Source organism: Aaosphaeria arxii, assembly GCF_010015735.1.
Source record: "Aaosphaeria arxii CBS 175.79 unplaced genomic scaffold BU24scaffold_4, whole genome shotgun sequence".
Classification (NCBI taxonomy): domain Eukaryota; kingdom Fungi; phylum Ascomycota; class Dothideomycetes; order Pleosporales; genus Aaosphaeria; species Aaosphaeria arxii.
In genome coordinates, this window is record NW_022983477.1 from 1,085,790 (window position 1) to 1,112,426 (window position 26,637).

The 26,637-nt window shown below is 50.9% G+C and overlaps 9 protein-coding genes across 9 annotated transcripts; 6 read left to right on the top strand and 3 right to left on the bottom strand.

Annotated features, from left to right (window-relative positions):
* Positions 1-1,556: 1,556 nt before the first annotated feature.
* Positions 1,557-6,205, top strand: BU24DRAFT_181385 (uncharacterized protein). The gene is made up of 6 exons (XM_033521627.1): positions 1,557-1,567; positions 1,663-1,940; positions 1,990-2,712; positions 2,764-3,829; positions 3,891-4,525; positions 4,577-6,205. Exons 2-6 carry the CDS (start codon positions 1,777-1,779, stop codon positions 6,093-6,095), a joined length of 4,107 nt encoding a protein of 1,368 aa, XP_033383940.1. The 5' UTR covers positions 1,557-1,567; positions 1,663-1,776; the 3' UTR covers positions 6,096-6,205.
* Positions 6,206-7,242: 1,037 nt separating this feature from the next.
* On the top strand, positions 7,243-9,312 carry BU24DRAFT_421896 (catalase). Its single transcript, XM_033527840.1, has one exon. The coding sequence runs from the start codon at positions 7,382-7,384 to the stop codon at positions 9,071-9,073; it is 1,692 nt and encodes a 563-aa protein (XP_033383941.1). The 5' UTR covers positions 7,243-7,381; the 3' UTR covers positions 9,074-9,312.
* Positions 9,313-10,117: 805 nt separating this feature from the next.
* Positions 10,118-12,104, top strand: BU24DRAFT_461841 (uncharacterized protein; the record flags this gene model as incomplete). Its single annotated transcript, XM_033531931.1, has 4 exons — positions 10,118-10,695; positions 10,861-11,154; positions 11,220-11,449; positions 11,500-12,104. The coding sequence occupies 4 exons, from the start codon at positions 10,118-10,120 to the stop codon at positions 12,102-12,104; spliced, it is 1,707 nt and encodes a 568-aa protein (XP_033383942.1).
* A 537-nt stretch (positions 12,105-12,641) lies between these two features.
* On the bottom strand, positions 12,642-13,789 carry BU24DRAFT_421898 (uncharacterized protein). The gene is made up of 3 exons (XM_033527841.1): positions 13,538-13,789; positions 13,215-13,363; positions 12,642-13,140 (listed from the first exon to the last, which is right to left on the bottom strand). Exons 2-3 carry the CDS (start codon positions 13,315-13,317, stop codon positions 12,863-12,865), a joined length of 381 nt encoding a protein of 126 aa, XP_033383943.1. The 5' UTR covers positions 13,318-13,363; positions 13,538-13,789; the 3' UTR covers positions 12,642-12,862.
* A 197-nt stretch (positions 13,790-13,986) lies between these two features.
* BU24DRAFT_421899 (uncharacterized protein) lies at positions 13,987-14,506 on the top strand. Its single transcript, XM_033527842.1, has one exon. The coding sequence runs from the start codon at positions 14,117-14,119 to the stop codon at positions 14,321-14,323; it is 207 nt and encodes a 68-aa protein (XP_033383945.1). The 5' UTR covers positions 13,987-14,116; the 3' UTR covers positions 14,324-14,506.
* Positions 13,987-18,425, bottom strand: BU24DRAFT_390889 (PNTB-domain-containing protein). Its single transcript, XM_033525089.1, has 6 exons — positions 17,368-18,425; positions 17,224-17,317; positions 17,105-17,167; positions 16,677-17,055; positions 14,559-16,628; positions 13,987-14,508 (listed from the first exon to the last, which is right to left on the bottom strand). The coding sequence occupies exons 1-6, from the start codon at positions 18,108-18,110 to the stop codon at positions 14,477-14,479; spliced, it is 3,381 nt and encodes a 1,126-aa protein (XP_033383944.1). The 5' UTR covers positions 18,111-18,425; the 3' UTR covers positions 13,987-14,476.
* A 1,062-nt stretch (positions 18,426-19,487) lies between these two features.
* Positions 19,488-22,253, top strand: BU24DRAFT_408807 (P-loop containing nucleoside triphosphate hydrolase protein; the record flags this gene model as incomplete). The annotated part of the gene is made up of 10 exons (XM_033525878.1): positions 19,488-19,679; positions 19,798-19,813; positions 19,869-20,398; positions 20,456-20,707; positions 20,760-21,168; positions 21,228-21,383; positions 21,436-21,501; positions 21,581-21,630; positions 21,680-21,827; positions 21,886-22,253. The coding sequence occupies 10 exons, from the start codon at positions 19,488-19,490 to the stop codon at positions 22,251-22,253; spliced, it is 2,187 nt and encodes a 728-aa protein (XP_033383946.1).
* Positions 22,254-23,401: 1,148 nt separating this feature from the next.
* BU24DRAFT_450288 (uncharacterized protein) lies at positions 23,402-24,217 on the top strand (the record flags this gene model as incomplete). Its single annotated transcript, XM_033531016.1, has 2 exons — positions 23,402-23,840; positions 23,894-24,217. The coding sequence occupies exons 1-2, from the start codon at positions 23,448-23,450 to the stop codon at positions 24,215-24,217; spliced, it is 717 nt and encodes a 238-aa protein (XP_033383947.1). The 5' UTR covers positions 23,402-23,447.
* A 1,382-nt stretch (positions 24,218-25,599) lies between these two features.
* Positions 25,600-26,374, bottom strand: BU24DRAFT_408809 (uncharacterized protein; the record flags this gene model as incomplete). The annotated part of the gene is made up of 2 exons (XM_033525879.1): positions 25,600-25,679; positions 25,750-26,374. 2 exons carry the CDS (start codon positions 26,372-26,374, stop codon positions 25,600-25,602), a joined length of 705 nt encoding a protein of 234 aa, XP_033383948.1.
* Between the last annotated feature and the right edge of the window lie 263 nt (positions 26,375-26,637).

A 26,637-nucleotide genomic window follows, 5' to 3' on the forward strand; every position in this document is an offset into this window, starting at 1 on the left:
TCCACATTGTCGAATGCTCCTATACAGAGTGCGCATGGTAGAGTGGTGATGCGCAAGTGAAGAGGTAGTACGGAAGTACAATGTGGACATGAGCAGCACGCGGAGTACATGTATAATTATATATATTCATGTAGGGGATGGTTCTAGGGCTACTCATAGAGACATGTCGTATTGGGCACACGACTTTGTTGCCATTTGGCGCCCTTGCCATGAGCCATTGTCGCGCAGATTCAAGGGACTTAGTACCATGATATTCCTGGTTAATGCCGGGCTATCTGCAAGCACAAAGTCTATCGGTACGGTACTCCGTAGATCTATACTCATGGGAGGGAGAGATTCCGAGGCATCGCATCTGGTAGTTACACCTACACGAAGGCAAGGAAGACAATTGATTATGACTCGTGCAAGTATGTTAGGTACATACATAGGGTGGTAGCCTTAGGTACCTAATGTATGAGGTAGTGCAGCTCCTGCTTCAAGGAGGCATGCTTTCGTCTCAGGTTCAGTCGAGCTGCCGCAGCCTGCAAGCGTGGACGTTAGGGTGGCCACCATCGTCATCCGGCGGCAACCCCATGTGCTTTCGTGCGTGCTTTGCGTGCTTGCTTGCTTGCTTGCTTGATGCACAGGATGCATGCGCGATACGTGAGTATGTATGTGGTGCGTAGGTCTTGCGTTCACTACTGGCTTCTTGTGCACCTGTGTGCTCTGTACTACACTTGCCATTCCGTCGCACTCGGAACTTCTGTGCATACAAATGTAGGGAGTACTCCGTACTGTGCAGACAGTATTTGACATATGCTATGTATGCACGTGAATGCGACCTGACGCTCGTATCTCTCTTACACACGAAAACTGTTACAGAATGCTTTTACCCGTGCTACAGTTCTTTATGGTGACTACTCGGTGGTACTAGTTACTCGTACTGATGTGTAGATAAGCGCAACCGATGGCTCCTGTAACTACTCCGTTACTCCGTTCTGTATTTAAAGATGAGGACATAGTAACTTGTTACACAGTAAGTAGAAATACTGGTATCTGCACGTGTAAGTGGGAGTAGGAAGGAAATAGTTAGTCTTGATCATCTAGTGGCAGCCACTGACCAGAAGAAGGTCGAGAGTTGATGGAATCATTGGAAGAGAGACGGACGACATTACATCATCCTTGTATTACCAGTTCCGTTCGGTTGAGGTTTGAGAGAGTGAGAGGGAACCGTCAACCGTCACCCGTGCACACGCTTGCTTTGCCCTGGTCAGATCCACCACCACCACCTGCAACTCCATCTTCAAGTATTTCTCCACAAGCCTCACCTTGTCTGTCAACTCCTCCCTCCCCCCAGTCATTTCACCTGGCTTGGTTACAAAATAATCTCAAACACTCCACTGTAAGCTATTCTCTCCCTTCTATTTCCCTTTCCCTCTGCCATATACATCACTACAACGCCCTCTCTCTGTGTACTGATAGATCTACTCTAGCAGCGCGTTGCATCACTCTCAACCGCCGGCCGTACGCTGCAAGACCTCCGCTAGCACCAACTCTTGCATGGAGAAGCTGCATCTCTGCTGATATCGTCAGTCCACACTTCCTTCTCGTCTACGCGTCTCTGCGTCTACACCGCACTTTCCATTTCCTCATTAAAGACGCTTCATGCTGACTTACCATAAGCTCCGTCCTCCGCCGTCTTTCCTCGCCTCGCCTCGCCTCCACAATCCACCCTGCACACACACGATCGAGTAATAGACAAGCAAGACCAGAGAAGTTTGGGTTGCTCTCCCTAGTATGGCTGTTCAGAACGGCAGGGCGAAGAGGCCCAAGAAGACTACATCCAATGGTCATCTGAATGGTAGCGCTAATGGCCATATTGATAACTCCATTTCCTTGACCTCACCGAAGGCAAAGTCCCGCAATTCTTTCTTCGGGAGCTTGATAAACTTTGCTGCAAGGTGAGATATCTCTTTCCCTCAAGTCAACACGTCTTCTGACCTCGTCTAGAATTGCAACATGGTATATCATCGTTACGTTTGCCTTCCGCTGCCCTCCTTCTATATCGAAGCTTTCTTCCGAGTCCCCACGGATCTGCGAGCCATATCTGTATGGAAGGGCATACGTCACTCCATACCTCGACCCTTACTATCAACAATACGTAGCACCGCAGGTGGAGAAAATCCAGCCATACGTTGATCGCTTCGACGCTCAAGTATATACACCTGTTGCGAGCTTCACCAAGGATCAATATGCCAAGCACGGCGCTCACCGCGTTGCTCAATCTCAGAAATACCTGGAGGCTGAATGGGATAAGACGGTTCGCCCTCAATTGGAGAATGTGCAAGCTCAAGCGAATGCTCAGTATCAACAATACCTTGGGCCCCACGTCAAACAGGCCTCTGATGTCGTTGTGCCTTACCTTCAACAAGGCAGAGAAAGCTGCCTCGAGATCTATCATCTCACCATCTTACCCGCCTACGAAGCAGCACTTCCTTATGCGCGCCAGGGCTATGTCCATGGCAACCGCATCGTCGCACATGTCATCTTCCCATATGTCCGTGCTGGCAAAGATTACACCTATGCGTTCCTAGCGAGAACTGTCTGGCCACAGCTTCGTGTATTGTATGGCGACAATGTTGAGCCACAGTTAGTGCGCATCCGAGAACGCCTCGGAAGACATCGAGATCAACAGAAGCTCGAGTCTATCATTGATGCTTTGGACTCCGAATCGTAAGTTCTACGCCCTACACCTATTGCCATTTTCCTCTCTAAAACGACCAGATCTACGGTTCTCGCAGTCACCGATTCCCCCTCGTCCTCCACTAAAAGCAGTTCGTCCACGAAGCCTACACCTACATCCGATTCTGCCAAGCCCTCTAAGTCAGGCTCTGGCTGGGATATCTTGAATGATCTCTGGCCTGGTGAGGCGGAGCCGAAGGAGAAAGGAGGCTCGGGGACCGAAGTACAAGAGGCGACAGACACTCAGCCTGCCGAGCCAAAATTGACCGGCGCGGAGCTTCGTGAGAAGCTCAACAATGATCTACGCGAATGGCAGAACAAGTTCGCTGTTGCCGCTGATAAGGGTGCCGAGGATCTCGAACTACGCGTGGCCGAGATCACGGATCGTCAGATTGAGAATGGTGTCAAAGGCCATGGTGCCGCCTTGACGGTACAGCTCGAGGAGAGCGCCAACTCTTCCATTGAGAAGATCAAGAACTATATTAAGCAGACCGTCGAATCGATTCCAGAGGATGCCACCGAGCAGGATCTAGAGGCTGCGTATGAACAGTGTATCGCACGAACCCGCGAACTTGGTTTCGTAGTCAAGCAACGCGCTCAGGCTATTCGGGAATGGAAGGCTACATACGACCAAGAGACGGACAACCTTGTTCGTGCAGCAGTTGCAAGCACTGTGGAAATCCTGGAGCGCATCCACAACCTGGGTCTACAAGATGTGGGAATGCGATGGGCATGGACCGACGGCGTTACCGTGAAAGACTGGAAGAACTATCACAAGCTACGAAACACCCTCACGGAGTGGAAGGAGGAGGTAGAGCTCGTTGGCGCTCGACATGATGGTCTGCGTGTTGCTCACGAGGAGGCTAAGGCACTCGAGGACAAAGCGATGGAGATCGCACAGAAGATGGTCACCGAGCTTGTCCAACTAAAAGACGTTTCGAGATGGAAAATCTGGGCAGGCGATGCCACTGATGACTTTTCCGAGAAAAAGGTTCCCGTTCGAGTTTTCAAAGCCGCAAAGGACGCTGCTAGTGGTGTTGAGAATGTTGCATCACAGGCTTCTGAGGCTGTCGTTGGTTCATCTACCCCTTCGGCCGAGTCCATTCAGGTGAGCTGTGCTTTCCTTTCTAAATGATCAATTCTGCGGTCAGGTACTAATCAATTTCCAGGACGCGGCTGCCAGTGTTGTATCTTCAGCCGAGGAGAAAGTAGGCGAGGCTTCGTCGGCTATCTCTGAAATTATTGTTGGCTCAGAAACCCCATCCAGCGAAAGTGTGGTTTCGAAGATTCAAGAATCCGCCTCTGAAGCTTCATCCCAAGCATCTGAGACCATTGTAGACACCGAGTCCACCGTCACCAGCGACATTGCGGAAGCAAGTGAAAGTGTCAAGTCTACGGTCGAGGAGGCTGCTGAAGAAATCCCGGAGAAGCCCGATTTTGCATCGTCGGAACCCAAGCAGCAGAAGGTGCTTGGCGGAGTTATGGCACAAGCCGTAGTAGAAGCAAAAGAGATTATCTTGGACCAGGCCTTTGATGACGATGACGATGAGACGTATTCTCAGAAGATTCAAGATCTAGCTGCTGAGGCAGGAGACCGGGCCGCCGAGTTGACCAGGGCAGTGAGCGAAGCCCTTCTCGGCACTCCCACCACTCAAGGTTCGGTTGAGTCTGCTACTTCACTAGCAAGTGAACAGTATGCAAAAGCGTTGGCCGCTGCGTCCAGCGTACTTTATGGCACTGAGCAACAGCCACTGGAAAGTGCAACCAGCGTTGCATCAGAACAGTTTGCAAGAGCCGTCACCGCGTAAGTCCACCATGCTAGACTCTACTCGTAGACATGCTAACACAGGTGCAGGGCATCGTACGCCATCTACGGTACACCAACTCCCACAGCCGTCTTCCAAACAATTCAGATTCAAGCCAGCTCTCGCTACGACCAAGTTGTCAGCCTCGCGAATGAGCAACTTTCCAGTGCTAAATCTCAATTATCCGTGCTGGCATCTGGCACGACCAAGCCAGCTCACGAGACTATGCTTTCGCTAATTGAGAAAGCTTATTCTGACTCTGTGGCTGCTGCCAGCGAACGACTCCAAGTAGCGTTGCAATACACCGACTCCGTAAAGAGCTACGCTGCTGGACCAACACAAGGCTACTTTGAGTCCGTTTCGTCCGTTGCAGCATCGAAACTTTCTGAGGGTATCAGTGCAGCTTCAGCACAGTTCACTTCCAAGCCCACTCCAGCTCTTGACAACGCCCACCGGCAATACTACGAAGCTATTGGTCTTGCTCATGCTCGGTATTCCGAATTCCTTGAAGCTGCTTCTAGCGGCATCTACGGCCTAGAGCAAGGCACTGTCGAGTCGATTGCATCGGTTGCTTCCGAGTCTGTAGCATCCGCTGCCTCACAAGCCAGCTCGACCATTATCGGAACCGAAACTGCCTGGACTGAATCGCTCGCGTCGCAGGCGAGCCAAAACTGGGAAGCGTTGATTGCTAAGGCCAGCACCCAGGTGTACGGAAAGCCAACTCCCTGGCACGAATCTGCTTACTCTCAGGCTAGCGTTTATGGAGCCCAGGCAACCGCCCAGGTTACTGAACAGTACGCAGCTGTCCATGCTCTTATCTCTGAGTTAGTGGTGGGTAAGGAGCCCGACTTTACGGAGAGTGTCATGAACCGGCTCTCCTCCGCATACTATACTGGACTTCCCGCAGTTGTGGAGTCTGTCAATTCTTATGCCGGAGAGGGTTACGATTCTGCAACGTCGTACGCTTCTGAGGCATACGCTTCCGCTTCGTCGGTAGTTAGCTCAGTATTCTCGCCACCTCCTGCTGTGGAGACTATTCTCAGTCAAGCCAGCGAGCAACTGGAACTGGCTGTCGAAAGCGCGTCGATTGCAATCTATGGAACACCAAAAGGCAACTTTGAAAAAGCCAGCGAGGCAGCTGCGAGTGCTTATTCCTCTGTACAATCCAAGGCCAGTGAAGCGGTTTACGGAACTCAGAATGCACAGGATCACTTCGCTGGAGTTGCTGCAAGCGCACAAGCAGCCATCAGCGAAGCCATTTGGGGCACTCCTACTGCAGCTGACTACGTTGCCTCTGTTACTAGTGGTGCAGGAAGTGCTTACAGCTCCCTTTCTTCTGCTGCTGGCGAGCAAGCAGCCAATGTGGCATCGGCTTTGAGCTCCGCTGTCTATGGCCCCGAGCAAGGCGCCATCGAAAGCGCAAGCAGTAGACTAGCTCTTGCAGTTGAGGCAGCCAACTCGAAACTCAGCGAAATTTATGCGGATGCGGCGAAATCCGCAGAAGAGGCAGCGAGCACCGTCTCCAGCGTCATGGCGGATGCAACGCAGAGAGTGAGGGATGAGTTGTGAAAGCTGCCAGACCTTTCACGGGCAGGGTCATTCATTGACCGTGCTACCTCGTAGGCATACCTCTGAGTTGCCACAACCTTCCGATGATCGCGACCTTCGTGGGAGATCTACCCGCGAATCGTATCATCGCATCAACAACCCCCGCACACAAACACCCATTGATCAGTCCTCATGATTTGTACAAGTACCTCCCTTTTACCCTTGATCGTCCTCCCTTCCTTCAACACCCAGCGTTCACCTGCGACTCGTTCTCTGTTATTAATGTTTTGGGATTTCCCTGTTTTCTTCCCTGGCGGTCTCGGATGCACTTATTTGGTTCTATTCCCCACATAGTCGTTCTCACCTCAATTTTCACGTATATTGCTGTGGGCCCTTGAGGGGTGCATGGCAAGGACAGTAATGAAATGGATGGACTGGACATGGCGGACACGCGCCGGCATGGAGTACGAAGATGTACGGATGACGGGACGATATAATTTAACAGCTATGCAACATCTTGCAATAGTCTATGTATGTAGTTTATGAACTGACCTGACCTGATCTGGATCTGGGTCGAGAAACGAAATACCCCCTTGATTTGTTTAAAAACCCTTGAAACGTTCTACTGCTCTCATGCCAGTTGTGATGGATGTGAGCAGTGATGCTTGGCATGTCTGGAATCTCTACCCCATTTCGAGGCCGAAGAGGATATGGGTTCAATCCACGCTAGCATTCCGAGGATTCTCGGCACATCTCAAAGTCGAGAAGGGGAACGGTCAACTGCTTAGCGTTCGCCGTGGAAGACAACTTTCTGTGTGAGGAGCGCACAAGAAATGATACTCGTGTAAGGAGCAACCAAGTCGAAGTTGAAGTGTGGAGCCGACAGACCAATTGCAGAAAGGGTGTTGATAACAACTCAGGAAACAAGGCCAATTACAGATGTAAGCTTAGAAATGTACGAGCGTCCAGATCCAATTTGCAACATTTGGGGTTGGACAATGAACGCATAGTGGGGGCAAATGAGCGATGGGCGGGAGTTCCCCCAGTTACCGATTTATCGACATCGTCATCGATTAAGCTTTTGCAATAGCGTCATCATGAGATCTGAGGGCAAGCTGTCAGATGTGCCTGCCAATCAGCTATCCAAATAGTATTAGTGGCCAACAATCATGCCTTCATCAATTGCTTGTAGTCCATATAATGATTTCATGTCATCCTCCTCACGAAAGGTAGTTGTCTTTCTCACAGTGCCTACAGCAGATATCAACTTGTGATCATACCCAAAATTCCAACAACTAGAACCCATTATGGCACCTTCAGCAACGGATCAACACAACGGCGATTTTTATCCTAGTTATACTGAGGATCGCAACACCAAGTCGCAGGATACCATTTACACCACAAGCAATGGCGCACCGTATCCCCACCCATACGAATCCCAGCGTGTTGGCGAGAATGGCCCACTCCTGCTCCAAGACTTCCATTTGATTGATCTCCTTTCACATTTCGACCGCGAACGCATTCCCGAGCGCGTTGTTCACGCAAAAGGAGGCGGCGCTCATGGGTACTACAAGACCACCAACTCTCTCGAAGACTTGAGTTTGGCCGAGATCTTCAAGGAGGGCGCTGAGTGCCCCATCTCAGTTCGATTCTCAACCGTTGGCGGCGAGTCTGGCTCCCACGATTGTGCTCGCGATCCTCGAGGCTTCTCTGTAAAGTTCCGCACGTCTGAGGGAAACTGGGATATGGTGGCGAACAACACCCCTGTGTTCTTCCTCCGCGATGCTGCCAAGTTCCCGCACTTCATTCATACTCAGAAACGCCATCCAGCTACAAACCTCACCCATGCGGATGACTCGACTGTCTTCTGGGATTACCTTTCGCAGAACCCGGAGTCTGTTCACCAGGTCATGATCTTGATGGGCGACCGCGGTATCCCGGACGGCTACAGGTTCATGCATGGATACAGTGGCCATACCTTCAAGCTCATCAATAAAAAAGGCGAGTGGGTCTATTGTCAATTCCACTTCAACTCGAAGCAAGGGACCAAGTTCATCACTCAAGCCGACTCCGCGTCCAAGTCTCCCGACTACGCACAGAAGGATCTGTTCTTCGCCATTGAGCATGGCGATTACCCAGGCTGGGACGTCAACATCCAAACTATGACCGCGAAGGAGGCTGAGGAGCTCTGGGAGAAACAGAAGATCAACGTCTTTGACCTCACCCACATCTGGCCCCAGAAGCAGTTCCCTCTCCGTAAGGTCGGCGAGTTCTTCCTTAATGAGAACGTCCAGAACTACTTCGCCGAGATCGAGCAAATTGCGTTCGCTCCTTCTCATTTGATCCCCGGAATCGAGCCATCAGCGGATCCCGTCCTCCAGAGCCGCCTCTTCTCCTATCCAGACACTCACCGCCACCGAATTGGCCCGAACTATCAGCAGCTCCCCGTGAACGCTCCCAGGACGGCATACAAAGGAGCAAACTTCCAGCGAAACGGTGCCATGGCCTTCTACAACCAAGGTTCGCGACCAAACTACCTTTCCTCCATCGAGCCCGTGACCTTCAAGGAGCGCCAGACCGACCTCGACAAGACCCACGGCCACTTCATCGGCAACGCCGTTACCTTCCTCTCCGAGATCCGACCCGAAGACTTCAACGCCCCGCGCGCGCTATGGGAGAGAGTGTTCGACGACGGCGCAAAGGAGCGCTTCATCGGCAACGTGTCCGGCCACATGGCCAACTGCTCCGACAAGGAGATCATCAAGCGCCAGATCGGAATCTTCCGCGAGGTCTCCGAGGATCTGGCATCGAGGCTCGAGAAGGCGACGGGCGTGAAGGGATACCCAGGTATCTCCGGGTTGAGGTTCAATGGCACGCACAATGGGATGGCGCAGGACGAGAAGCTGAGAGGTGCGAATGGGATGTCGGCTGGATCTGCGAAGAAGGAATCAGGTTGGAATGGTGCACCGGTGACGGGCACACATGCCGTGAAGGCATGAGGGGGAGGATTTGAATATCCTTTTATTCATTGTTTGTTCTTGTGATATGACTTTTCTCTTCTTGATATTGTATGTGTAGGTATATTAATTGATCAGTTCATGGATGCTGCCGATGGTTTATGTCGCCTAAATATAACCGATACAGGAAAGTTGGATAGCTCTGCCCACGTGCAAGTGAACACGTAAACGCTTAGATGCCATGATGTGCAATAGAGCCGATGTGTATCTATACAGACGGAGCTGAAGTCCTCACTTCAATGTGAATGTATGTACTACCCGAGTAGATATACATAGCTCACGGAATGGATGTCAGCGTCCAATAGAGTCATAGCCGAAGAAGAAAAAACCCCTCAAGCTCCAATTTAACTATTCGGGACTAGCGTGGAACACACACGTGAATGGCCAATAATGGCGTCGGCAAGCGCGACTTCCCCCAAATCCACCATCCAAGGTCACCGTCACCGCTCAATCTTTCGTCTGAGATCACATCCATTTTGTGTTCTTTTTCCCTCTCGACTCCTCCCAATATTTTCTTCTCTTTACCAGAAGAACAGAATCATGTGCTTGTATCCATCGTTCTTCTCTCACACGTCTGCCCTTCACAGCGGCGGCCAATTCCGGCTGTTGCCGAACCCCGGTAAACTGCACTTTTGGCTGATATGATCCGCCGTACCAAAGTACGGTAGACCAGAACACCCGAGCTTTCGCGTCTTGCGCCCACTTTCTGGACTCGATTCTTTGCTCCCTCACGCCTCCTACAACTCTATCCATACCCCATTGCCCTAGATACACGCTGCGCTCTGCCCCGCAAGCTCGTATGATGCTTCTGGGATGCTTGGACATCGTCATCCAATCGCCAATCCACCTTGTCGCCGCCCTTTGAAGCTCGACTAGCTTTTGTCCCGCAGTCTCCGCACTTGCGCCCGTCACCTCTCCTTCCCTCAACAAACAGCCAGCTCTGCCCGGTAATCATTGACAACCGGCTTGCTGTCTCCTTCCTATCGTCGATAGGCTTGTTGAGCGCAGCTGTTTCTTTCTAGTTCGATGTCGCCGCGTCGCTCGTCGCGGGCTCGCATCACCCAGCCGCCTTCAATCGTCCCGGCAGCACCCAGCACCTCATCGTCCTCTGTCTCGTCCGCGCGCACCGATCGAGCGACCAGATCGATCCAGAAGCAGTCATCGCCTCACAAGTCGTCGACCCCACACTCACTGTCATCCGAGGAGGGCGACGAGCCGCTCAACGGCACCGAGGTGGAACCGCCTCTGACCCGACGCCGAACCCGCGGGCAAGACAATGAGGAGGACGGCTCAATGAAGAACGACTACGAACTCGACGAAGAGATTGCGGAGGAGGAGGAGATCACACGATGCGTGTGTGGTCAGCAGGAATACCCGGGTCCACCATCGGATGCCGGCAAGTCCAAAGATGCTCAATCATCCGCCATAGCGGACTCTGACGTACAGAACGATGATGCAGGCGGCCTATTCATCCAATGCGACATTTGCAAAGTCTGGCAGCATGGAGGCTGCGTCGGCATCATGGATGAGGCGACCAGCCCCGAAGAATATTTCTGCGAGGAGTGCAGGAAGGATCTACACAAACTCATGACAAGCTCCAAAGGGTCAGTCATACTCTCAATATTGCTCCGATGAGGTGGAGCGCAGCTGTCGATTGTGGTTTTTCTCTAGCCACCACCGGCGAGAGGAGATCTGCGTCACCAATTCCGGACGCTGCTCTCTAGCAGCTCCTCAAATCTGTCCATAGCTAACCGGTTTATTCTATATAGGCAGAAATACTCTCGATACCTCCCCGTTTACGATGCCCACCACGGCAGAAATGCGCGGAGAGCCTCCCTCTCGAAAGAACCGGAGAACAAGAACACTAGAGATAAGGACAGAATTTCTCGTGCAAGCGCTGAGTCATTTAGCAAACGACGCTCTACGATGAACAGTCGAGCGGCTTATGATGAAGACGAGGTGTTACGGAAGGTTTTGGAAGAAAGCAAGAACGAAGGCGGAAAAGCCCCGTCCGATAACAGCAGTAGCAACAGAAAGAAGAGGAGCCGTGACGACAGCGAGGAGTATGTTTGATATCTTGCAATTGAATCGAAGTGCATAAGATCGGGTGCTGACCAATTTTCTGCAGGGTGAAGCCTGAACTCAAACGGCAACGGACAAGCTCGAGATCTCCTAGCGGATCACCTGTACTCGAATCGGATGACGACATGTCTAAGCCGCTGATCGCCAAACAAAAGCCTCGAGGAGCTGCCGCAAGGAGCCAGCGTGAGAAGGAGCTTCGTGACAAAGAGCGCGAGCGGGAGAGGGCAGAAGCTGCAAATAGGCGAAAGGGCCGAGCAGAGCGACGGAAAGCCGATGGTATGCTGTGGAAAGGGTGATGTGAAGGACTGCCATCTAACCGGGCGCAGATATCGAGATCCCAGAAGTTACACCTACTGAAGAACCCGCACCACCGACAGAATCCGAATCGGTACCTCCAGAGACCCCGACCGTCGAAACGCGACCTCCACCAGTGCAGCGAAAGTCGGGAAGACCACCTCAGAAGCGACAGAGCAGGCTGGGTCGGAACCAGTACACACGAGACGCACCGACCCCTACCACGAATGGTGCTTCGCCAGCGCCGAACCAAGATACGCCGAATTCGCCACAGATAAGTGCTACCAATGGCGTGAGCAATGGACATGACAGTAGCGATGGAGCAACCGCGAGCAAACCCATAAAGTCCAAAGGCTGGAGGTTGGAGAAGCTGTCTTGGAATGAAATCCGACGACCTGCAGGTGTGATGCAGAATTACATCGCTCAAAGACAGGTCGAGATGGCTGGCGAGAAGCGTTCACCAGCGCCAGCTGTGGAATCGCCCAAAGCCACGAATGGCCACTCCAAAGAAGACGATAACAAAACAAACGAGGACCTGGATGTGTTCAGAAAACTCGATACCTTGCAGATGATGGACGACCTCAGCCGTGAGCTCGTTCATTGGCAGCACATGGTTGCTGAGCAGAACGAGAAGTAGCAGACATGGACTCTCTCGCCCATCGAGCGCGTGTGTCATGGAAAATCAGCATAAGCATCAGCATTGTAACTCCTAGGAAATCGGCGTTGGACAGGTTCATCATCATCATCCCCTTGTTCTTTATTTTTCACCGGAGTCACCCTTCGGTATGGATACCCTCCGCCTTTCGGGCCGCACTAGATATTACTTCAGTGCCTTTCTGTCCTGTATGGGCATCGACATGGGAATATTTTCTTTGTACTTTTTCTTCTTCCACTGTTTTCTTTTTCGACTGACTGAGCACATAACGTGCTCATACGACTGTGCCGGACGCACAACTAGGGAATGGTGAATGGGGTTTGCGTTATCTTCATGGTTTATCTCGCAGTTTTTCTGTCGGTGGCTCTTTTCTTCTCCATTTCTCAAAAGATGCGTTCTCCAGAGGCGACTGGACGAGAAAGCTCCTTGCACATATTCTGCCCACGCAAACCAACTCAATCTCCAATCAGGGAAAAGTAATGGTCATGTCCAATCAATCAATTATCAATCATCAATCAATTGCTTTCGAACCAACTCCAGTGAGAAATATAACCAAGCAACTACATGATCATCCATGTGTTCCTCTTATCATTTTATCGACCTTCCCCACTCCATCCATGGCATCATCATTACCCATGACCTCACTATCCCCAGACCCCATCAAGCAAAACACGAAATCATACAAATGAAACCCTCCCAGCATAACCATACTCATACACTAGCCCTTCAAGGAAAACTTCTCACTCCCCCTTCCCCAACTTAATCTCCAGGACGTCCTTCCCAACGCCCAACTTCAACACCTCAAGCACAGCCGCCAGGTTCCCCTCCGTCAGCGTCGTGTACTCGGGCCATACCTTCCTGTCCCTACCCGCCTCGCTCCAGTGCACCCTGAACTCCTGTATCGTCTCCTTCCCACCCGCTCCCCCTGCTGCCTCGCCATCTTCGGGCTTGGCTTTGTACTTGGACATGAATTCGGCGCAGTTGGGGGACGTGGAGATCGTGGTGGTGATTTGTTTGTCTGTTTTGGCTGTGTGTTAGTTTGGGGGTTGGACAGAAGGAGGAAGGTGAGGGGATGGGATGGGAGGATAGTACTTAGGGATTTCAAGGTGGGTTTCGTGGAGGTGTCCAGGAGGATGAGTTCATGGCGGTTTGAGGGCGGGAGGGTGAAGAGGATTGGGATTTGTGAGGAGGACATGTTGTATGTTTGGGTTGGCCGGTTGTTCTTTTCTGGATGGGAGGATCTATGGCTAAGGAGTTAGTATTTTACACTCCGTACTCATACGTAGAGTGTTGGGGTTCAGTGTAGGACAGTTAATATGGTAGATGAACGGTATGTTGGGCAGTTTGGCCAGAACATCGAGGAACCTTTGGACGAACATGATGACAATTATACGACGACTCAAGAGTATACTTACAAGCGATTCAGACACAGAATTCTGTTGGAGCTTCAAAGAATTGTTGTTTGTTGTATGATGAGTAGGAAGTATGAGGCATTACGTATAAGAGAAGAAAGACCCAAAAGGATTACGATTTCCACATGATTTAATTTCCCCATCCATTTCCAAGATTCCGGAATCATGCACTCTCATTCCCACTATTCCCCACTCCATCCTTCAGCCCTGTTCCCACCCCTTCCACCTCAAACATTGGAAAATGTTACGTCGCGGTTCACTTTCGTACGGGTTCGGGTACGTCATCGTCCACCCAGAGATGGACATCCCTGTTTCGTTCCCCACTCCTTCCCGGTCCGTGCGCGACTCGTAACTCCACAAACGTCGTTTGGCTGCTTTGGGGTTAGCGCCCGCTGCTGCTCAGCCGTTCATGCGTTGGTGCTTCCTCTCTCTTCCGATGAAGACGACGACCACGACGGCGCTGGAATGTCCGCTTGGTGGCTGGACTTGAGGGAGTAGTGGATTCTTTATTTTGACTTCTAGGACCTGCATGGTTTCTATTGTCTTAATTTCTTCAGAAACCCCAAACGCGAAAGGTCGTGCATGTCTGCCAGGTGGTACATGATGAGATCGAAATCCCGTACTGCTTGCTGCTGTGGCACAACATCACGTCACGATGACTGCAAAAAGCGGGTTTTCATGTGCACAGCAAGGCAATATACGGCGGTGGTGGTCTATTCCGATGCATCTACGCTATATGCTATATGTGCGGGTTTCTGCCTTACTGATATAGACTGGTGGGATGGGTAGGTAGGTGCTGGTTGTTCGATCCCAAAAGGCGCCAGATATAGATGTCTGCAAGTGAAGCGAGAAGAGAGATGGGGAAAATGAGGGAAAAAAGGAAGGAAAAGATCGGGTGTTACGCCATCTACATCGTCGGCTGCCCGTCTATCCATACCGTCGTTACTTCTTCTCCTCGAGAGCCCGTTTAATAGCTGTGAAATGATTAGCATATATAATTTAAATAGGGGGAGGCTAGACATACCATTGCAACTATCATTTGCATCGCCGAAAAGCATCTTCGTGTTCTCCATGTAAAACATTGGGTTCGGCACATCTGCATACCCACTAGCCATGCCTCTCTTCATAATCACGACGTGCTTGCTCTTCCACGCATGCAACACCGGCATACCCGCGATCGCGGAACCAGGCTCCATCGCAATCGGATTTACAGTATCGTTCGCGCCAATGACGAGCGTGACGTCCGTGTCCGGGAAGTCGTCGTTAATCTCGTCCATCTCGAGCACGATGTCGTAGGGGACCGACGCCTCGGCCAGCAGCACGTTACACTGGCCCGGCATGCGTCCCGCGACTGGGTGGATGGCAAAGCGCACATTGACGCCCTTGCTGCGTAGGTACTTGACGAAGTCTGAGATGGCGTACTGTGCTTTCGCGACTGCCATGCCGTAGCCGACGACGATGATGACGTTTTCTGCGTTCGCGAGCGCCTCGGACGTCTCTTCGGCAGTCGTCTTGGTGACTTCGCCTTCGATCTTGGTGGCTTGACTCTGCGGTGTGGTCGCTATTCCGCCGAAGAGGACGTTCGTGAGGGATCGGTTCATTGCCACGCACATGATGTACGACAGGATTGAGCCAGAGACACCAATGAGTGCTCCGACGGTCGTCAAAAGGGAATTGTCCAACATAAAGCCTTCAGCAACCAGAGCGAACCCAGAATATGCGTTTAGCACCGTGATAACGACGGGCATGTCTGCGCCTCCAATGGCTGCGGTTGTCGTGTATCCCTTTATGAAACTGAGCAGAGCGTTGCCGGTCAAGCAGGCCGCGCCTATCAATGGTGCGCCCGAGGCCGCCGTCAAGAAGTATCCCATTGTGCCCACGTTGGCTGCGAGCAGGGAGGTGTTGAGAACGTGTCTTCCTTTGAATATGAGAGGCTTGGAGGACATCCGCCCAGCCAGTTTCATGAACGCGACCAAACTTCCAGTGAACGTTATACCTCCAATGAGGACGCCCAGGTAGGCACTCACCATATGCAAGGTCGAGACGTCGCCGCTGTGGCCGATGACGCTACCGATACTGGTAAGAACGGCGGCAAGACCGACGACGGAGTGCAAAGCAGCGACGGTCTGAGGGAGAGACGTGGGGGTGATTCTGCGTCCAATGACGAGTCCAGCGACCGTTCCAGCAGCAGCGAGGCCACCGAATTGAACCAGTACGTCTGTGGGGAAACCGACTGCAAGTAGCGATGCGAGAATACCAGAGAAGACACCAAGGATTCCGAGGAGATTGCCACGGCGGGCGGTAGCTTGAGAAGCGAGTCCTGACAATGAAGTCATGCAGAGAACACTACTGACTAGGTATCCAGCTTGGACAAGGCCTGCCATGCCAGTGCTGGCAGCAGCGACGTAACCTCCGCCAAACAATAGAGCTGGAACGGCATAAAGCCAGGGGAACTCTGCAGGATCACCTGGCCGTCTGAACATGTCCAGCATGCGCTTGGTGATGACGAAACCTCCAGATACATTGACAAAAGCGAGAAGGACAGAGAGTGCACCAAGAGTCTGGGGTATCGTTTCGGGGAGATATCCACCTCCCATGACGAAGAAGCCACCGATACCGACCATACCAGAGATGGCATTGGTGACACTCATCAAAGGCGAATGCAGGGCCGGTGCGACTCCCCAAACCACCCGATATCCGATGAGACTGGCGAGAGCGAACGTGAAGGCGTTAGACATGAACAAAGGGCCAGTGAATTTTCCAAGAGCTAGGGCAGTCGTCATTCCTGCGGTGATGCCTGCAACCTCACGAGTTTGGCTTTGCCATGGCGTCAGTGCTACAATGTTGGCGACTTGATCAGCTGGCGATGGTGCCTTCGAAGCTGGTGCTGGTGGCGGGGCGGGTCGTGGTGCAGGAGGAATGACTTTTCCATTGTATGTTACGATGGAGCCACGGGTAACCTCGTCCTTTAGGTCAACGTCGTAATACTTTTCCTTCTTGTCTTCAGGAACGAGGGAAAACAAGAATTTGGTAACGTTGTTGGAATACAAAGTCGAAGATTGGGTTGGCAGACGAGATGGGAGATCAGTGTAGCCTAGACGCGTGTTAGGTTGATCCGGAAAGTTATGTAAAATCTACATACCAATCACTGTGACTCCATTGTAACGGTTGATCTTCCCGGCAACTGTAGCTTCGCAATTTCCTCCAGCTTCAGCTGCGAGGTCAACGACGACAGATCCGGGGTTCATGGCGCCGAGCATAGCTTTGGTGATGAGTTTCGGAGCAGGCTTTCCGGGAATGAGGGCCGTAGTAACCACAATATCAACTTCGCGGCATTGCTCGTGGAAGAGTTTCATCTCAGCTTCGATGAACTCCTTGGACATCTCTTTCGCGTAACCACCTGTTCCGGAACCATCTTCCTGAAGCTCAACTTCAATGAATTCAGCACCGAGAGACTGGACTTGCTCGCGAGCTGCAGAGCGGGTATCAAAACCACGAACGATTGCACCCATACGGCGAGCCTGATTCAATTAGCTTGATTGCAACATAATGTGTGGTGTTTTGTCTTACCGTGGCAATAGCACTCAAACCTGCAACACCAGCTCCAATGACAAGCACTTTGCAGGGAGGAATCTGTTCATAATTAGCTCCACACTTTGAAAGCTTCCTATGTATAAGAGCGAATTTACCTTTCCTGCAGCAGTCACCTGACCAGTCAGGAAACGTCCGAAATGGTTTGAAGCCTCTAAAATAGCTTTGTAACCCGCAATGTTCGCCATAGAACTTGACTCTGAGTTAGCACAAGTTGCAGCGATTCTGGAGACTATAATCACCTCAATGCATCAAAAACCTGAGCGCGAGAAATGCGAGGTACCATATCCATGGCAAATGCAGTAGCTTTTCGGTCGGAAAGTCTATCAACGACGGCTTTGTTCTGCACGGGGTAAAGGAACGAAATGACCGTAGCCCCCTCCCGGATGGCATCGACTTCGCTGTCCGGCCCATCGATGCTGAGGGCTCGCACCTTCAGCAAGATGTCACTCTCGCTGAAAACGCTCCTGCGATCAACCGTCTTGGCACCAGCTTGCTCGTAGGCCTCGTCGGTGAATTGGGCCTCTAGGCCAGCACCTCGCTCGATCAGAATGCGGGAGAAACCTTTCTTCAGAAGTAGCTTGACATTCTGGGGAGTGATGGCCACGCGGCGTTCACCCGGGAAGCTCTCGCGCGGGATTCCTACAGTCAGCGTGGAATACGGACCGGCAGTGAAGGGTGGACTGGTCGGGATCTCCTCGTCATGCGGGTCTGCAGCAAGGGATGCAAAACGAACAAGCTCTGTGGGTGGTGTAACCTGAACATGTTTCTGCAGGTACAGAGGTCGTGGACGGCAAAGGCTCCGAGGACTTGCAGTTGGCTGTTGCGACTTGTGGCGCTTGGAGCTCAAGTCACGACGAGCGAGAACTGGCGCTGAGTGAATGGTGAGAGCCGAAGCAATGAGCCTCAAGTTAGACCGGCTTGTGGATAATTGAGGTCTGAAGGTGACCGTCCGGCAGCCGACCAGATAGCTTGAGGAGTTCATGCTGGGCCAAGACTAGACTCCTAGATGATCGAACGAAGTGGAGAGACGGTAACCCGCATCTGCTGGCTCGATTCAAGGTCGTCACGAGCTGTGGCGAGCTGTATATGGGGGTTATTCGAGACAGTTGCTCTGGGATTTGGAGAGAGCAAACAGTAGTCTAGATGCCACGGTTTGCGAGACAGAAGGTACATAAAGAAGCGTACCTTTCGGCCGCGCTTCTTGCCTTGCGTCACGCGCTGAGTCTTGGAGGGCACGGGTGTTTTGCCGTAGAGACTTGTGGGGTTTACAAAGTGTAAGGGTGAAAGGGTATCCTCTGGTTGTTATTGGGGAGATGATGTGTTGTGATTGGCTGACAGGGCACTGTAGGAGTGCGGGGAAGTTCATCGGCACGTCGACCTCCCTACACGGATCAAGTTCCAGTACAAAGTATCACACTATGTAATGTAATGTACAAGGTACATCCTCCGTGACTCCGTATACAGCAAAACACTGCCCCCCCCCAATATCCCTTTACTCCTCTCCCCCAGGCGTTCGAACGTGCGGGGACGGCGTACTCTCCGGAATGGGAACGGCCCTGTGGGGCACAGTATTCGACGACATTCACCTCTCCTACCTTTCTGGGGCACTTTGGGCTCCTTTATGGCGTGGACTCCTGGTCCTCCGGGTCCAAAGTACATCTACCTCCGTATGCACGCTTGGAATGTTGCACTCGAAGATGAGGGGTCGAGTCTCAATGCATAAGCCTCCTTCGAAGTCCGTTTCAGCTCACACCCAGCGCCTTTTGAGTCGCTTTGGATTATGATCGGTAGTAAAGAGATGGAGTCTTATTTGTTGACATAAAGATCTTCCCGTCAATTCTAGAATAATACAAATATAGTGGCATTGTTAAGGACCTCTCTGGAGCTGTTATCATGGTGCACGCAGCTGACATTGTGCTGATCTATCCGCTAGTCCGATTCTGGCCACGAAGCTCTCACACCACTTCAGCTCTCCATAACTACCTAGATGGTGATGCTCGAGGTATCATTGATTCAGATCACGAAAAGCCGCAGGTGAGATCGTGTACCACCTTGCCGATATGTTTAATGGGTCCTCAACAGTTTGTCATGGTGGAAGTAGCTCACCCCGCACAGCACCGGTGAGCTGGCAGAGGATGCCTTGTTACCTCTCCCAATCATTGAGCTCGTCATGCACGATATCTGCGTGCTTTTGCGTACAACGTTATCGGATCCAATGAATGTGATACAGCCGAGTCAGCACTTGCCTTGTTGCCTAGAAAGCAAACAATGATAAAAGAAGCCATGCCACGGACGGCAGTTCATACAACTATCGAAGGTTTTCAGTTCTCCATAATCTCAGCCTTGTGAGCCTTGCAAAATGGCACCCTCTGTAGCTCCAACGGATTACGATGTTAAGAGCATCTCAAGCTCTTCTTCAGATCACCAAGAGCCAAGCATAGATGCTGTGACCGAGTTGCCCTTGGCGCAAAAGGACACCAAGAAAGAACTACCCAATACGGGCATGACATGTGCCGTAAAGAACCTTTGGGAGGGAGAAAGAAAATGCACTGTAAGTTACAAAGATGGATGAAATTGTGGGAATGGAGTCCACCCATTCTATTCCAGCATAACTTGCTCGATGATTGGAATCATAATTCAAGAAACACTGCTGACGACCTCTGATCTAGTGTTGTGTAAATTGGAGTAGGTTATGCGATATGTAGTCTCGATAGAATACGACTGACACGTTCTTTTAAAGTCGAAGAGTACCCCGAAGATGTGACGCCTAACCCCGAAGAGACCGACGCCGTTCAGCGTTACGCTCTCATTGTACGAAACAAGCGAAGCCATGGTGTCTCGGGCAAAGCAATGATAGTCCACACCATCGTGGTTCAGAGTCCGTTGCTCAAGCCAATGCTCGAGGAAGTCTTCGACGGATATGAGGGAGTAACCGCAGGTCTGAAAAAAGTTACATTCACCACTCCCTTCGCTCCGTTCTTCTATCGATGGTCTCAATTCAAGAAGTCTGTGCAGTCACAAATCGATGAGGAAACTCGTTCTCACGCCAATCTCTTGTATGATGTCCTTGCTAGCGAGCTCGATGAGACAGTGAGCACTTATCAAGATCTCCTCTCCCACGGTGTCATTACCTACAAACACCTCTGGACGCTGTTCAAGCCGGGTGATTTCATTCTTTGTCAGGTTGATGGCGAACAAATGATGATGCGCCTCAAGACCTCTATGCCGCAGTCTGCTGGCCTGTGCTTGCATGCCAAATATATTGATTGGGTAAGTCTTCAATCATTGCCTCGTCATTACGGCGTCCAACGTAATCGAACTACTTAGGATGGATTCAACTTCGGATATGCCTCGTATACATTTACCATTCAAGCATTCGAAGGAACCAAACCAATAACCGACCTTGAAGCCTACCCAATACAGTTCCATAGCGACTCGGCTGCCATTGAGAGCAGACTTGCAGCACGAGGCAAAAAGTTCGAACAATTGCAAGGCTACCACTACAAGAAATACAATGGAACTGCTCACTTCGCTTCAATGGTCTTTGGCAATCGCACAATTCCTGCGAGACAGCGTACAGTTAGTAGTGCTAACAAAGCCTACCAACCAGAATCATCTGACAAAAATGCAGGTCGATGGGCGAATCATCATCCACGCTGAGATGTATTGCCGTTACAATCTTTTGGAGTGCCCGCCACTCGAGCCTCTGGGCTCTATTAACTTCGCTCCAAACCTACCTTCAGAGCTTGAGCCAGTTCACATGGCTAACCAATTCTTGCCACCTCCGCCTCCACCTCCTCCACCAGGGTTCCCCATGCATCATCCACCGCCACCGCCTATGCCTATGCCTATGCACCCCGGTTCAATGGGTCCACCACAAACGGGCGCTCAGGGTAAGCGCTCTAAACGCAGGGGCCGAAGTAAACCTCAACAACGTACTTACGAGTTCCTTGATTTAGAACCCAAGGTCCTCTCCGAGGATTTGCATCCGATTTGCTCGCCAATCGTGAAAGGCTATTCCCTGAAAACCAAGAACTGGGGTAAGCCACTCATCCAGCTCTAGCTACTCTGAAAGAAGTATTGCTGATATTCTCTGCAGCCAAGTTCAAGGTCAAGGATGTGCATGAGATTGTCTGGGACGACCGTGCTTTCGACAGCCTCGTCCTGCCCGAGGGCTACAAGAACCTCATACTCTCGTTCACAAGGTCACAAAATGCTTGTGAAACAGTCATGGACGACGTGATTGAAGGAAAAGGTATTATATCGCGTACGCTGCATGCCAGAGAGCGTACTAACCCGACTTATAGGACAGGGCATTACGATCCTTCTTCTGGGAGAGCCAGGTGTCGGAAAGACGTTGACTGCGGAGTCAGGTGAGTAATCCGAAAATAATAACAAATTGGAATGATACCTGGTAAACGAAAGGGCGGGCTAACGTGATGCTATGTTTAGTCGCTGAATATATGCGGGTTCCACTTTACTCTATGAGTGCCGCCCAGCTGGTAGGCGACTGCAACGACCGCAGACAAAACTTAATGCTAATGGTACCAGGGAGTTGATAGTGAAACGGTAGAGACACAGCTAGGTGACATCCTTGAGATGGTCACGAAATGGAAAGCTATCCTACTTCTCGATGAAACCGAAGTCTTCCTCGAACAACGTACCATCGAGAGTCTAGAACGCAACAAGCTCGTATCCAGTAAGTTGGCCTTCTAACACTCATTGAAAGAGGGAATTGAAGTATTGATCCGTCACAGTCTTCCTTCGTATGCTGGAGTATTACCGAGGAGTACTCTTCCTCACAACGAACCGAGTTGAAGTTCTCGACAAGGCTTTGGAATCACGTATTCATCTCAAGATATCCTACCCTGAACTCGACCGAACGGCCCGCCTGCGTATCTGGCACAATCTGGTTGGACTCTTGCCTCCCGGTAGTGTTGGCCTAGATCCGTCCGATCTGGACTTCCTCTCTCACCGAAAGATGAATGGACGCGAGATTAAGAATGTGATCAAAACAGCTCAGTTGCTCGCCAGCGGTCAAGACCGTGCACTTGATTTGGATGACATTGACACCGTATTGCGGATTACCCAGATTGGTTCAGACTTCAAGTCGTCCCAGGACTGAGGCGAAAGAACAGATATTTGCGGGCAGCGTAAATGAAGCTTTCATATGGGTAGAAATTGAAAAGTCGACAGTAACGTTAATGATATGTGTCGTTCGTTTATACTCAGCCGTGTTCTGCAGGATATGACAAGCAAGGGCACATTGGTGGTCAGGACTTAATTGCCCCCGGTCGACATATCGGATGTAGCGAGCCTGCGTCTCACCCTTAGATCGCATACTACACTTTATCCAAAGTCGATGGTAATCAACGCAACGGCTGCCAAGTACCATAAAATTGCACAGTAGTAATTTACAGCAAATGCAGGTCGAGACTCTGTTCTGTAAGCAACGCCGATCCCGGGTGTCGGAAAATTCATCAGGCGCTCAGTCACATCTGGTTGTAATCCTTTACACATTTTATTGACATTTTGCCACTGGTCACCTGACTCTCAATATACTTCAAATTCGGTACCGTAATATATCGTCCTCGCCCAGACTGTTATTTTTGGCTTCCTGGCTAGGGTTTGGGGGACTAGAATGAGAGTAGAAGACTTGAGTGGAGGCGATCAATTTAACCTCACCATCGAAGCTTTTCGTATTTGCACTATATTTCTCTTAGTCTGTCAATACATTCTGCTGTCAATTTCAGGTACCTGGTGTGATCAACGTTCGGGTCGGCCATATTCAATTCCTTTGTTGACGTCTGGGTCTTGGAGTCCTCGTATTCCTTGTTTCAATTGTTTGCCCAGGGCCTCGACAAAGCTCAACCTAGGCCATAACATCTAATCTACAACATGCGGCCATATGCCAGTCCTGCCGGATTTGAAAATACCGTAGCCGTTGAGAACCACCGAGAACCAGCTCATAAAGCTACTAGGATATATGGGAACTAATTTTGGATTCCTACTAACCGGATTTGCACAGCTGTGATAATTCGTCCCTGCTATGACGGGCGGGTGAAGTGGCAAGATACACATTGTCAGATTTGAAGGATCCGGGCTCGTCGAGATTGAAGCCTACCAAGAAGTCATGATTCTGGGGTACTAAGAACAGCCGTATCACGATGTATAAAGATGGTCAAACTCTCCCTCCCTTGAGGATCATCATCGATCAGCAGTCTTCTTCATCTCTTCCACTTTACACGCAACACATAAAATACCCAGTGCCTCGTTTCGCACAATCTCAATTGCATCTCCAATCAAACCATCATTCAAAATGCATTCCAAGTTCGCCGCTCTCGTCCTCCCGGTCCTTGCTGCCGCCACCCCGGTGCCCCAGTCCGGCAGTGCCCCAAACCCGGAGTTGATCACTATCATTGACAGTGCCTACTCTGGCAATGGCTGCCCTCAGGGTTCAGTCTCTACCAGCACCTCTCCCGATAAGACAGTCATCACCTACGGTTTTGACCAGTTCCAAACCTACATTGGCCCTGGCACCAAGCCCGCCGATCACTCCAAGAACTGCCAGCTTCACTTGAACCTCAAGTACCCTGGTGGATTCCAGTATGCTGTTGTCGATGCCACCTACCACGGTTGGGCCCGTCTGGATGAGGGTGTCACTGGCAACTTCATCACCACCTACTTCTTCTCCCAAGATGCCGGCAAGACAGTAAGTTGTCCATCCTAGAATCGTCATAAGTTCCAAGCTAACAAAAGCTCCAGTCGACAACCCGCATGACCGCCACCGGAGGAGGTGCCCTCGCCAATGGTCTTGTCTACACCAAGCAGGATAAGGTTGAGACCACTGCTATCATCTGGTCCCCTTGCGGAACCACCGGTCTTCTCAACATCAACAACCGCCTTGCCTTGACCTCCAGGAACTCCAGCGCCTACGGAGAACTCTCCAACGACGATGCAACCGTCGCTTTCACCCAACAGCTCCACGTCCAGTGGAGACCTTGCACACCCGGCAGCGGAGGCTCCGGAAACGGTGGTGACACCATCGGCATTGGAAAGCCCAGCACCGAGCTCGACATCGGTAACTAGAGTGGTTCTGTGATGGACTTAGTGCTGTTCTAGGGGAATATTGAAAAGCCGCAGTGCATAGCTCCATGGAAGCCTTCCTTTTGTCTTTTCTCATCTGATTGTTGCTTTGGCTCACGATGCAAACTTGGGAGGTCTTGTAAATAGGAACGATCAAACCCCCACTGCAGAGAATGAAAACCACGAGACTGCTATTACATGTTCAGAATTTCTCTATTAAGTGATCATGATAAGGAAGCAGGCTTGAAGCTCAATATGCATCATCGAACGCCACCGTACTTGCATCCTACTCGCCCGCGAACGTCGAGTAGCAGACGTTATGAATCTTCTTATCCCAGCTGAATTTCAAGACCCTCCACCTTGATAGCATCCAAGCTAAGGAATTTACGCCACACAATCGGTTTGAAAATGCATACTTGGTATCAAAACTTTGGTTCTTCCCAGCTCAAACGCCACAACTCCCCTCCCTCCCAAGCATTCGGCATTTCAACACCCCAAGAAATTATCACCTCGTCTTAAAATTTGAGCAATCACATCTCCTTTATACACTCTGTAGTATACTTTCTAAATAATTCAACCACGGATGTATGGAAGCGCAACGATATGTCAACTTACATGACTAGGATACACTGTCCATATCACGGTCATCATAACGACAACCGACAAGGATACGAATATGTTGGGGGAAGAGCCATGGTCACTTTCGTCATAATCGCGGTTTCGTTAAGCGGATCTGCTGCAGGGTAGTATGCTGCTTGCGCGTTGACGCAGGAACGCCCGGGTTGCCGTGTCGATATGACAGCGTGCTGGGATTGGGCTTCTTAAACGTCTTCCATCTGAATTGAAGACCTTGGCTCGGTTCATAGATAAGGCGTTGTTGGTGCCCAAATGGTGTGTGCGTGCTTTGTTAGGGGGGGCGCGGGGATCACATTTAGACGTATGTTAGATCACATAGAAGGAACAAGGGGGCACGGAGCCGTTGGTAGATGATGGGGGAAATTCTTCATATGGTACCTTCGCTATTGTGGGAAGAATACCTGAGGAACGATATTTTCGACAAAATAAAAATGAAATGAAACCCAATCAGTACCAATATCCGTCTAAATACCCGCCGTAAACCTATGCTGAATGTTCGATCGTGTTGTTATGTTGCACGCTGCATATGACCCCTTTCCCTTCGACCATTCGTACAAAAGCACCAGGACCAAACAGATTGAAATGAAAGTGTGAAAGATACAATAAGAAAACCCGGCCAAGATCTCTCCCAACACTGGTCGTACATACTGCTTAAGATATCGCGAATAACGTCTGCTTCCCTAACCCGTTCGATAAAATTGGAGATAAAGATGTTGTAAGAGAGCCGAAAAGTTTTGTACTTTGTCCCCTTAGGGCGACCTTCGCCGAGTCTGGAGTGATCGTAGAACATCTAGCCATCCACCATCGTCTTCGTCATCATCATCATCCCCTATACATGGCACAAGAAAATATCAGGGAACCGAAATGTATATACTAGTAAGTGGCAACCATGTACTTACCGTTGTAGGCAGCCAAGTTAGACGAGGACCCAGTGCTCTGAACGAGGATTGGGTTGCTGTCTACGATCTGAACGCTTGCCCCTCCAGCAGCGGATGCGACCGGTGGATCGGAACTCGAGTTGCGAATGCGTATTAATGTGATACGAATCCGATATGTGCCCGCTTGGCGAATGGTGAGTTCGGGAAAGTACATATAGCCGACGCCACGGGGATCGTTGTTCATTTCCATAGAGCCGATCAGGCCGTCTGCTTCGTCGTCTGAGAATGGGTGGATTGAGTCGAAACGGCGTCCTGCGAGCAATGTGTTGAGAACCACTGGGTCCGTCGAGCCTGTTGAGTTGGGTCCAGGAATCAAAGTGGCAACCGCGACAAGATTGGTCGAATCCGCAAGAGCGTCTTCAATATCGGCATTGAGAGTGCGCAAGCGAACAATGATATTGCCACCCAGTGGAAGTCCGGCGCGGGCCGTCGGAGGGGGCTGTAAGATAACATCCATAGCGTAATTGATGTCCTCTGGAGAGGCTGAATGATGGCCTGATCTCGATCGTCCTGGGGTGCGGCTGCTGTGGTGTCGTGCTCGTACGGTCCTGTTCCCTAGCGCCCGTGGTCTTGCAACATCAGCCATAATACCGTTAGCACCGTTGATAGCTGGTGGTTCGGAATCGCCGTTGAGAAGCTGTGCAAGTCTTTCTGAACGTCTTAGATTCAATGCTCGACTGCGTGCGCGGGAGGTGGTATGTCGAGAAGTGGATCTGCTTCCTCTGGTCGAACTTGTACTCCGGGAAGGATTGGGATTTCTACCTCGTCCTCGTCCTCGGCCCCTTTGCATCTGATGAAGGATAAAACCTAAAGTACACTTTAGTGAAGTTTCAAAAAGATTGCCGATAG

Excerpts from the sequence above, each read along its gene's own strand:
- BU24DRAFT_421899 (XM_033527842.1), top strand. The coding sequence starts at position 14,117 with ATGTCTGCCAGGTGGTACATGATGAGATCGAAATCCCGTACTGCTTGC.
- BU24DRAFT_421896 (XM_033527840.1), top strand. The coding sequence starts at position 7,382 with ATGGCACCTTCAGCAACGGATCAACACAACGGCGATTTTTATCCTAGT.
- BU24DRAFT_390889 (XM_033525089.1), bottom strand. The coding sequence starts at position 18,110 with ATGAACTCCTCAAGCTATCTGGTCGGCTGCCGGACGGTCACCTTCAGA. Across the intron at positions 17,318-17,367 it reads CAGGTTTTTGATGCATTGAG|TTCTATGGCGAACATTGCGG; the intron begins GTGATTATAGTC and ends CTCAGAGTCAAG. Across the intron at positions 14,509-14,558 it reads TGCAAATGATAGTTGCAATG|CTATTAAACGGGCTCTCGAG; the intron begins GTATGTCTAGCC and ends ATCATTTCACAG.
- BU24DRAFT_421898 (XM_033527841.1), bottom strand. The coding sequence starts at position 13,317 with ATGTCCTCCTCACAAATCCCAATCCTCTTCACCCTCCCGCCCTCAAAC. Across the intron at positions 13,141-13,214 it reads ACCCACCTTGAAATCCCTAA|ACAAACAAATCACCACCACG; the intron begins GTACTATCCTCC and ends CAGCCAAAACAG.
- BU24DRAFT_181385 (XM_033521627.1), top strand. The coding sequence starts at position 1,777 with ATGGCTGTTCAGAACGGCAGGGCGAAGAGGCCCAAGAAGACTACATCC. Across the intron at positions 1,941-1,989 it reads TTGATAAACTTTGCTGCAAG|AATTGCAACATGGTATATCA; the intron begins GTGAGATATCTC and ends GACCTCGTCTAG. Across the intron at positions 3,830-3,890 it reads CTTCGGCCGAGTCCATTCAG|GACGCGGCTGCCAGTGTTGT; the intron begins GTGAGCTGTGCT and ends ATCAATTTCCAG.